General features: G+C 59.2%; 1 protein-coding gene across 6 annotated transcripts in view; it reads right to left on the bottom strand.

The window, feature by feature from the left end:
- Nucleotides 1-249: 249 nt before the first annotated feature.
- Nucleotides 250-11,194, bottom strand: part of BRD1 (bromodomain containing 1) — a 35,052-nt gene continuing 24,107 nt past the window's right edge. For 3 of the 6 annotated variants that reach the window (XM_081248077.1, XM_081248079.1, XM_081248078.1), the window contains exons 8-13: nucleotides 9,600-10,094; nucleotides 3,726-3,861; nucleotides 3,172-3,299; nucleotides 2,744-2,853; nucleotides 2,369-2,523; nucleotides 250-1,690 (exon numbers count right to left, since the gene is read on the bottom strand). In XM_081248077.1, the coding sequence (XP_081104203.1) occupies nucleotides 1,507-1,690; nucleotides 2,369-2,523; nucleotides 2,744-2,853; nucleotides 3,172-3,299; nucleotides 3,726-3,861; nucleotides 9,600-10,094 (1,208 nt within the window). In that variant the 3' untranslated portion in view covers nucleotides 250-1,506. Of the gene's footprint in view, nucleotides 1,691-2,368; nucleotides 2,524-2,743; nucleotides 2,854-3,171; nucleotides 3,300-3,725; nucleotides 3,862-9,599; nucleotides 10,095-11,194 lie in introns of those variants that run through there. The other 3 variants (XM_081248080.1, XM_081248081.1, XR_014016988.1) reach the window with 3 other exon arrangements.

Raw genomic sequence — 11,194 nt, 5'->3', positions numbered from 1 at the left:
GCAGCCCCTTGCGACCTTCGGCGTAACCGTGACTTGGGGCAGTGGGGGCAGAGGAGGCCCCAGGTGCAGCTCCAGGCTCTGGGGCAGGAGCTCCGGCGTGAAGACCCCGTCCCTCCGTCCCTCCCGTCCCTTCTCCGACCACAGCCGGGGGCCTCACCCATGGCGACGTGGCCCCAACAGGCCTTCCTCGAGGACCCCAGAACCACAGCAGAGAGAAAGCGTCCGTCAGACACGGGACAAAACTATCAAAGGAAGATGTTTTATTTTTCAAGTTTCTATGGAGATGTTACAAACGATGCAGACTGAAAAAAAAAAACATTTAAAAATTTTAAACTACCGTTTTAAAATAAAAATATGATTAGGTAAAATAATAAATAATGACACCCCATGACACTTTTTGAGATGAAGGTGTGTCGCGTGCCTCGGCTGCAGGGACCCTCGCTCCAGCCCCGGCCCGGCCGCCAGGCTGCACGCCCACCCGGCATTCTAATGATGTAGGAATGAAAGGGACACACCGTCCAAATCTTGACTTTATTTTTTAATATAAAAAATGCAATTTTGGAAACCCACCCTACCTTTTCCCCTAACATAATGCTTTACCTCTTAAAAATAAAAATAAAGTACTAATTCTATATACATCACATGTACCATACAAAAATGTATCCAAAGTTTCTATTGCTACCAAAGTGTTCTAAATTAAAACAAGTTACAGAAAGCCCCTCATTGTAAACAAAAGATTACAAGTTACAAAATCAAAGAACACAGCCAGAGTCATTTGTACAACAACCAACACATCCTGCTCCCGAAGCAAGTTGAATTTTTATGTGCCTGTATAAAAATGCATATCAATATACTTCTGCAAATTTATCTCTCATTATAAAGCAAATGAATACACTTTCTACAATAAATAATCCGCTGGGAGGCACACCCGTGGGAGGCTGGAGCGGACAGGCGGAGGCTGGCGAGTGGTCGAGGCTGGCGAGGCTGGCGAGGCCCAGAGGAGGCGCCTGCCCCAGCCCTCACGGGGGCGGCGGAGTGTTTTTGGTGATTTGCAAGTGATGCACGCGGCATAAATTTATTCTCCACCTCTTTCCACAAAGTACCATTCAAAATAATGTCATTTTCTTTCTTAAAATACATTTGTCATTGTAAATTTACATCCCATCTATTAAATAAGTGGTACTCTGTGTAAAGAGTATGATTTACAAAATTATTAAACATTCAAAAGTCTTTAAAAAAAAAAAAACCAGCTACAGATCAAAGAAAGTGACGCCGGCAGCGCCCTCTGGAGTGACCCATGAGGGGCACAGAGCTGCACTCGGGGGACGTGCCCACGCCATTCACAGAGCGCCCAGACGGGGGTGATTTAATAGAAAACTGGGAAATAAAACCTCCCCCTCCCTGGGAGAAAGAATTAAACTACACCTAAAAATCAGAATAAGTTAAGTGGTGAACAATATACACTATGTACAGCGTATCGACACTATGGACAAGGCCACGGCCGCGTCAGTCTATGTCGCTGAGGTCGCTGGCCGGCTCCCCGTGCACGCGGCTCAGGTGGTTCATGGCGCGGTCGAAGGCGATCCTCACCGCCTTCCGGATGCTGGAGTTCCTCCCCTCCATCATCTTCAACTTGTCTATCGTCTCGTCAATGCCGAGGGGAACCATCTTGGACTTCGGGAGCCACTGCCTTTGAAGGAAGAGAATGGACTGTGAGGCCGCGCAAGTGTCAACCTGCCTTTCGGCCACCATGCACACACCCAGCCTCCACGTCGTCGGGCACTTCAGGCCAAGTGGCATCTCGGAAAGCGCCCGAGCACGGAATCAGTGGTCACCTCCTCTCCTCGGTGTCACTTCCTGGGGGGCCACTGCAGCCCTCAGACGTCCACGCCACGCCTGAGTGGCCACCAAGGGGCACGCACACGTGACAACGGGCACACACACACAGACATACACACAACACGTGCACTCACACGGCAAGGAGTGGAGGGCAGGGCCACGGGTCCGGGAGACCCACTGAGCCACAGGGAACCCAGCAGGGGGGCCACCCGGGTCAGCGAGAGGGAGAAAAAGATGGGGGCAGGGGGCAGCAAGACACACAATCCCAATGCACCCGCACGGGACACTGCGGCCGGCTCCCCACCGAGCAGCCTCGGGCAGAGAAAGGGCCACAGTGCAGAGGGCAGAGGAGCCTGGCCCCAGAAGGGCAGGGCAGGGTGGCGGTTCCCTCGAGCACTCAGGTCAGGGTCTGGACCGCGGCACGTCGGGGGCCGAGGCAGGGGCATCCGCTGGCAGAGCACAGGGGTCTGGGAGCCCGTGGCAGGCCCGGCGGGACCACACGGATGCACCAGGGCCCGCGGGCACTCACCAGCTTCTCTTGTTGTCGAAGAACAGGACGAGGAAGAGCTTCTCGTCTGCCTTGGTCTGCATGTGCTCGCCCACCTTCAGCACATCCAGCGGCGGCGCCGGGATGGTGACCCCGTTGTGGTGGCCAGGCACACGCGGCATCTTGGGGTCGATGATCTGCCGAGGGAGGACACGGGATCACGGCGGAGCCCTCGCACCCCGTGCCCTGGAGCAGGCCAGGGCCCGACGAGGGGGGGGGTCTCAAGGGAACTCCGCCCACACCCCGACACCCCCCCGTGTGCGTCTCCCGGCAGGTGGTCACAGGATGCCTGTCCCCAGGGCCCGGGGACACGGCCACGCGGCTCGACGCCCCCACCCCACAGGCTCCGCGGCTCACCAGGGCCGGGTACGAGGGGTAGCCGCTGCACTTGGCCCACACGACCTTCAGGGGCTCGAGGACGGAGGCCGCAGCGTCAGTTGAAATCCACATGCTGTTCTGACCAACTTCTGACAAGAATAGGGAGGGAGAGAAGGGAGTCAGAAGGGCAGGGCCCCCGGGACCCCACACGCGCACAGCTGAGGCCGCCCCAGGGCGGCAAGACGGGCCTGGGGGGTGCGCCCGGCCCGGCCTGAGGGCGCGAGAGCCCGGGGAGGCAGAAGGCCGGCCCAGCGCCTGCCGTGGTGCTGAGGGCCTCCGCACCCGCCCTCAAGCCGCGACACCGCGTCGCCCTGCACCCCACCCCTCCCCCAGCTCCAAGACCTCCGGCCCCCGGGTCCCCAGCATCTCCCGCTCCGCGCACAAGGCGGCGGCGGGCATGGACGCACCGGCCGCGATGCGGGCTGCCTTGGCGTAGTTCCCGTTCTCGATGCAGGAGATCAGCGTGCTGCGGTCCTCCAGCGTGTGCCTGCGGACCAGGGCGGGCTTGCCCCGGCCGCACGGGGGCGCGCTAAAGCTTCAGGAGGGAAAGAGGGGGCCGTCAGAGCCCAGCCGCGGGCCCTGCATGAGGGGAGGTGGGGAGGGGTCAGGAGGGAAGGGAGACCGCAGGGCTGTGCTGGCCACCTTTTTTTGGGGGGGCCCCACCGCGTGGGATCTTAGTTCCCCGACCAGGGATCAATCCTGGGCCCGGCAGTGAGAGTGCTAACCACTGGACCACCAGGGACTTCCCAGCCAGCCACCATCTTGGTAAAGGCAAGACTCAGCAGGAAAAAACCAAGTATAGACGTAACTCATGCATTCGCAACTCGAGTTAGACTTCTGTGGGGTTTGCCTTCCCCCTTCTGGTGAAATTCTACAAAGCAGATTACTGCGGAACAGACACTGCCCCGGAGGGAGGGAGGGAGGCAGGGTGGGCGGGCAGGGGGCTCGGGGCGGCGCCCACCTGGAGTCGCAGAGCGGGCTGCTGCTGGAGGAGACGCTGGACTCGGAGGCGCAGCGGCGGCGGGGCGCGGCCGTTCTCCCCGGGGCGCCACCCAGCTCCTGCTCGCTCCTCGCGGCCCCAAAGCCATTGGTGAGCCCTGCAACACAGACGCACGTGGCCCTGAGCTCAGCTCCCCGCGGCAGGTGCCCGCGCCATTGCCCTCTCTAAACCGGGGACAACGCCAGACAATCGCGCCCTGCCCACCCCGGCACCCAGCACGCTCAGAACACTGGGACAGGGGCACAGGGCGCACTGAACGGAGATGACAAGCCACGGCGAAGTCAGGGCACACTGGTCTCCAGAAGGTGCTCTTAAAAAACAGGCCCCACAAAGGCAAGGAGGACCTCCCGCGACTCCTTCCTGGACGGTCAACACCTGCCGACAGAGGCCCCAAGTCTGGGTGGGGGCCCCAGGGGGGGTGGGGGGAGGGAGGGGAGCCACAGGCTTCTGGGGGATCAGCACGTCCACATCTAAGGAAAACCTTTCAGAACAAAGCACTAGCAGGAACCCCAAAAATCGCTCATGACCTCCTGAAACCCAAGATGAGCGTCTCGCTCACGTGGGCGCCCTGTGTCCAGACGCCACCGAGACCATCAGCACCAAGGCACACGGGTGAGGACGCGCCACCGGGGGGCCAGAGCTCACAGGGGTCCGAACACCCAAGCAGCCCAACAAACCAACGGTTTCACCTTAGCACCTGAGAAGTGTTTTAATTGAGGCAAATCTCAAAGCCAAACCACACATCCTGCCCCCGAAAAGTCTGACACCAGCAGGAGGCAGGAAGGACACCCCAGGTCAGAAGGTGCCACAAGCTGCTGCCTGTGTCCAGCGCCGCTAGGCCCAGCCCGGCCCCTCTGGGTGCGACGGCTGCAGGGAAGGCGTGGTTTTTCCCCAGAAAAGAATCCCACTCCTCGTGCTTCAAAATTTTTTAAATCCATTTCTTCAAAAAACTTTTTTGAAGTAGTTTAGCCAGATTACAGGGGTTTCTCATCTGCTTCACATTACTTTCCTGTCAACAAAGGGAGGCGAGTAAACCTAGACAGACAGACGGCTGCTGGCAAGTACAAGTGCAGAAACAGCGCGCGCTCTGCTGCTCCCGAAGAGAACGAAGCCCCTGACTCCCTGTAAGTGAGCCAGTCAGACGTAATGCTCCATCTCTGTCAGACTTGACACCACTGGCTACAGGAAAAGCTTAGCGTTTCCCGTTTTAAACCTAATTCATATTTATAAGTAGTACCTGCAGGCACTGGCGGATGCTGCACTCATTTTCGGAACGTGGACCAAACCACCTCAGGAAGGCAGGCCCGTGAAATGGAGCAGCTGGGCCCAGGCGCCGCTTCTCGTGGTCCCAGCCCGTGGGGCCCAGGTCCGCCAGGAGGGGCCGCGCTCACGCAGGCGCACGCCCAGCACCAGCGCTGCTACAAGACCCCACCTGTACCCCCCGGGGAGGCCCCAGGACAGCACCCAACACTGGGCCAGGTCCAGACGCACCGTGTGGCGACAGCCCAGGGGTCAAGGACACGCAGCCACCAAGCTGCTCCAAGCACAGCCAGCGTGGACGGCCTCCCCCTGCGCCCAACCTCCCGCCGGCAAAGCGGGCTGCCCGTCCGCCTCTCCTGGCAGAGCAGGAAGAGGGGCCCTAGAAGGTGACGCGGAGTCTCACGCCTGTGACAGGTACCCGGCGCCTGGGAAGAGCTGGGGCGAGCAGTACATGGGGCCTGCCATCTGCGACCCACCCCCATCCCAAGGCAGGAGGCGGCAGCCAGGAAGGGCAAGAGGAAGGGCAGGGTGCCCGTCACAGGACACGCGTGGTGAAGGTCAGACAAAGGACGGGCCTCCTGACTGCAGAGAAAGGAGAGGGGAGACCGGCCCCGGCTCCAGGGCACTGAGCAAGGCTGCACTCATGTCGTCCTCAGGGAGACGGCACGGACATCACCCACGTAGCACGCATGGTGACAAGTGACACCAAGGGGAGAAGATCCAGAAGTGAGGAGCCCTCAACTGGAAACAAGAGGACATGAACGTCTCCCTAAGAACTCAGAGGACACACGCCCCCAGGGTGACCAGCTAGTCGCATATGGTTTTCCCCGTGCCACCCACTGAGCAGCAGACAAGCCTAAGGGCACAAGGCCGCGTGGCCAGAGCAGCGCCAGCCTCCGCAAGCCACCCCACGCCACCCAGAGACCTGCAGGGACCTGAAATGACACTCAGTAGGGCAGGGTCACAGGTCTGCACAGAGGTGGGCCCAGAGCCACAGGCAGACACAGGTGCCCCCGCAGTGCCTCCGAGAGCCAGGTTAGTACCCGGTGAAAAGTGCCTTCAGGGACAGGCCAACGCCCCCCAGACATGAGCTGCACCCCCAGAGCCCCTGGGAATCAGGGCTGACGCCTCGGGCGATAGAGGAGGCACCCCGGAGTCTAAACTCCCTTCTCTGTCCCAAAGGAGGACACACCGAGCGGGGAGCCCCGGCCCAGCTGCAGCTCAAGCCGTCCAGGGGCCCTCAGGCCTCTCGAAACGCGCGTCGTTAGTGGCTGCAGCGAACTCCATCCTGAACGCCTCGCACCTGCCGGGTGGCAAGAAGCCTCCAGGTGCTCCCACAGGGGTGCCGGGCACCCGAGGTCCACCCCGCCACGCCCTTGCCGGGCCGTGAAGACCTCCTGGACGGCAGCCCAGCAAGAGGCACAGCAACAGGAGCGGCTGCGCCCCCTGCCAGCCACACGGTGTGGACACAAGGGCTCCCCTCACACGCACACTGTCAGGGCCAGCGGGCACAGGGGCTGCAGCTGGCCTCTCGGAGCAGGGGGCACGCCTGTTATTTTGGCTCCAAGTTTTTATTTTTACTGTTGGCAACAGAACTGCATTTTTTTGTGTGTTGTGTGTTTTTCCACCTTTCACTAAAAACACAGAAGCACATCAAGTAACATCCCAACATCCTGCTTTTGCCCAGACCGGCTCCGAGAAGACGCAGCAGCGTGCAAGGCTCGCCAGGACGCCCCCAGGCCCCCAGGCCTGCAGCCAAGACGCCCGCTCCTGGCGACCAGAGACAGAACTGTGCCTCCCCGAGAGCCCCAGGAAGAGCGGGAGGAGGATCCAGAGGAGAGACACGCGAGGGCAGGCGGGCCCAGCGAGGGCCAGGAGGCACTAACGGCAGACAGCGAGGGCACACGGGGCTGACACCACGTGGTCCGGCACCGCGTGCCCAGTGCCCAACCCAGAGCCCCTGGTCATCTCAGACCGGTCCCGTGCCGGCCAAGGGCGGGTCAGAAGCCCTGTCCACGCGAGTCATCTGTGGACGCAGCAGGCTCTCCAGGCACCTCAGCCCGAGGCTTCCTTCTGCATTGTCACCCTATCCACGGGGAGGCCGAGCGACGTCCCAGCCAGGTCCCAGCCAGCTGGAGGACGGGCGCCGTCCCCGGCTCCTGCGGGCATCTCGCTGACTTACAGAGGGGTGGGTGGGGTGGGGCACGGCTCCTCTGAGGGCTGGTGTTTGTGTTTTTGTCTGGAGGGCGGCTGAACGGGATGCTTCCTATGTCATCCACAAGAACTGGGTGAAATGCAAGGGTGCAGGGATCCTTCTGCTTTCCAAAATGACCGCGTAGCACAACTCCAGTCCAAGGTGAGTAAGAGAAAATAATTAGGATCCAAAGAGTGAACTACCCAGCATGTTAGTAGTTAAAATGAGAACCTGGAAAACAGCGAAAAAGCCGTTTAGTCTGACTGCAGGCCCCAGAGAGCAGCCTCCTGCCTGAGCAGCCTGCAGACACGGCGACAGGCGCAAGTGCACACGGCCCGCCACGCGCACGACGGGAGCCACGCGCAGGCATCTCAAGCGAGGAGACGGACAGCACGGTGTCCTGGCCTGGGGCCCACAAGCCAGCGGTCACAGAAGGAAGCCGGGAGACCACGCAGGCCCTGGCGGCACGGCTCCAGGAGGAGCAGCCAGTGTGTCGACGCCGCCCACGGGCACTTCCGAGGAGAGGCCCGAGTGCCCGGAAGGAACAAGGCAGGGTTCACCCTAACCCGGAGGCCCTGCAGCATGTACTGCGGAGCCCCGCGGGCTCCCTATGAGGCAGAGCGCGCAGACGGACCCTTGGAAAACAGCAGGTTCGCAATACCCCAAGTCCCGAGACTGCAAAGACTGCCGCTCGGGGCAAGGGACCCGGCCACGGAGCCCACGAGACGCCCGGGCGACGGGCCAGCCAAGGGCCGAGCAGACCCTGAGGACTCACCGCATGCCACTGAAGGCACCGCCATTCTTTAATGGGAAGCAAAGGGCTCCGCCTGAGCCAGGCCATAGGGGCCGACACCTCGGACGCGCCCCGGCCCTCCTGCAAGGCCTGCGGGAAACTCCTCCCGGCCTCAACCATCACCACTGAATACCTGCAAAATCCTCGGCTCAGACGCAGAAACTGGAAGGAGGGGACGTGATTTTCTACAAGGGACCTTTGGTGAGGGAGTCCAAGAGGCCCCCGAAAGCCCAACGGTTGAAGGCCCACGGGGGGCAACGGTTCCAGAAGAACAGCCAGGCAGCGAGGGCCACCTCGGGGCCTGGCAGCCCAACCCCGGACACCAGCTTCGCCGAGGGCCCTTGACTGCAGTGCCCTGTGCACGCTGCACCAGAACACGACGCCCTGACTTGCCTCCGGGTGCAGATGCCGGGACCCTCCAGTGCGCTTGAAAACCAAGCCGAGGCTCTTTCGCTAAATTCGGCGGAGCAAGGCCCCAGGGTAGTTAGGGAGCCCCAAGCACTGACACAGGCTCCGTCTGATTCTGCATCCGGGACACGCTCAAGCAGCTGGCAGCACTGAGAAATAAAGTTTCAGCAAATTATCAAGAAACACCAACTTGATATCGACCCATCGAACTAAAATCACAAAACGTAACGTTTCAACAACCCTAACTGCATGTGCAAAAGTCTACTGTGGAAGAACAGCCAGCCAGGCGACACACCTCCCCGCACGCCGGGCTGCAGTCGCCCCTCCAGGGTGGACGCCCGGGGCCGAGGCACCCAGCCGGCCCCACGAACCCGTGGCTCAAACTCAGTCAAGCGCCGAAGGAGTCTGTCTGGATGTGGCAGACGGAGCAGTAGCAGACACAAGCCGGCTCTGGTCCACATCCGGGACCCAAGGGAGCTCAGACCGCCCCCAGGAGACAGCCCCGCGGGCCCACCGCCGTGGAGGGGCGCGGATGGCAAACGGCTAGGCTACCAGCACAGAAACCCCTTGCCTCCCAGTGAGAAGGCTGGAAACAGGCTTTGAAAGAGCAGGAAGGTGCCTCCTGCAAACAAAGCTGGAGGGAAATTCCTGACAGAGCGCCAGCACGTGGATGTCTGGGTGAGTTAATTAGACGAACTTAAGCCATAAAAGCTTAGAAATAAATGAGAAACACTTTCAAGTGTTATCTCAGCAGGAGATAACCCATCGTGTGTGTACCAACCAAGCCACATAGAACGGCGAGAAAATGTCAAAGTACGCTTTAAGCAAGTGGGTGACCCGCCACGTTTAGCCCAGACCCTGTGGGCCTCAGAAGGGAGGCCTGCGGGACGCCCGCCGTCACCTGCTGCACCTGGACCCGCCCACGCACAGCACAGCCAAGCACCAGCCTCGCTCGGAAGCCGGCCTGGGTCCAGACTCTCCAAGGGGAGGGACAAGCAGGGCCCCCAGCCCCCCCAAGGTGGCGCCACCTCAGACCTATGATTCAGGGCTTCTCGAAGAAAAAAACACCATTTGTCTTCTTACGTGGACAACAGAGTGCAAAACACCGAAGCTGCTGGCAGCCCCCACCCCCCCACCCCCGCCCTGCCCCGAGACAGAACGCGGCCGGCGCGGCATTTACCTGTGTCCAGGCGCTTTCCCGGGGACCCCTCCTCCACCTCGGAGTCGCCGCAGGTGCTCCGCGACCTTTTTCTTGGCTGCAGAAGAGTCTCCAACCTCGGAAGGACTACAGACAAAAAGGTTTTGGTCCCTAGCTGAGGAGAAGTTGGCTGGGTTTCAGTGTTCTTGGCAGACTTTGGGGGGCTTACACTTTTCGATTTGCAGAAGAGAACAGAAGTGCGTCTGTTTACATCGCTTGATGGCTCCGCCACCGCGGAGGCCGCCGCCGGCGCATCGCCACTACTGGCGAGGGTGGGCTCTGGAGGGTGTCCGATTACCAGTGCGCTCTGAGGGCAAGTGCTATGTGATTCATTACCAAATGTGACTCTTTTGAATAGTTTACTCTGCTCTGGGTTGAGTTCTACTGGTTTGAGGGTTGGTGGTTCTGAATTAGTCTCCGAGTTTGAAGGAAGAGGTAATGCATCTGATGGTTCAAGTTTAGGGGGAGATTTATCTCCTGAAAAAATTATAAATAAAGTGATTTTTGAAAACTGATAATTATAAAATCTATTATAAAACTTACTACAAATGTGAAGTCCACCAAAATACTAATTCAATTAAGGAAACACAGCATCACACATAACTGTCTGCAAGCAGCCGCGGGTTACACCCTGTGTGCGCTTCCCTAACACCGAGGCCGCGGCGCCTGGCGCCCAGGTGTCCAGAGTTACCCTCTGAAAACAACCGTGAAGATCACCGCACATGCGCCAGCATCAAGACATCGTTCGAGTTCATGACAGTTTCTGCAATCAACATTCACTTACCTTGAAGAAGAAAAATATCTCACGTAACTAAGGGGTTCTAAGCGGGCATTCCCACAGTCCTGACCTGGTCCACAAGGTTAGCAGACAGAAGGAAACAGCACATAAATCTGATTTCTGACCAGGGCATTCTAAGTCGATGTCAAAAACAGGGAGTGGTGAGTGGCTGAGAAGGATCCAGGAGAGCAGGAAAACTTCCCGCTCTGTTCTCAGATACACTAACTTCTGTGCCACCTCCAGAAACATTACAACCTAAGTTCTTTCTTCTAAGTCTGACTTTAAATATAAAAACACAACCTTTGGGGCTTCCCTGGTGGCGCAGTGGTTGGGAGTCCGCCTGCCGATGTAGGGGACACGGGTTTGTGCCCTGGTCTGGGAAGATCCCACATGCCGCGGAGCGGCTGGGCCCGTGAGCCATTGCCGCTGAGCCTGCGCATCCGGAGCCTGTGCTCCGCAACGGGAAAGGCCGCAACAGTGAGAGGCCCGCGTACCGCCAAAAAAACAAAACAAACAAAAGAAAAACCACAACCTTTGGACAAAGACTATTTTAACCTCTTAAGAAAGACTTTTAAAAATTACTAACTGTAGAAACAAGACGCCTGAGAGCTGGCGTGTTAGCCCCGGGCCGCGGGAGGCTGGAGAAGCCTCTCCAGGGAGGACGGGGCTGGCCAGGGCAGGCACACCCTCTGGGATAAAAGCCACCGAGGTTTCTCTCCAGGCAAGGCTGATACTGGCTTCAGGATGTATGACATAAAACAAGAAAGACACTAAGTAGTACATATCATCAGAAAGTACA

Source organism: Mesoplodon bidens (genome assembly GCF_964165515.1).
Source record: "Mesoplodon bidens genome assembly, chromosome: 11".
In the NCBI taxonomy this organism is placed as follows: Eukaryota; Metazoa; Chordata; class Mammalia; order Artiodactyla; family Ziphiidae; genus Mesoplodon; species Mesoplodon bidens.
Note: the sequence above shows the minus strand (reverse complement) of the source record. Positions and strands in the feature narration are given on the sequence as shown.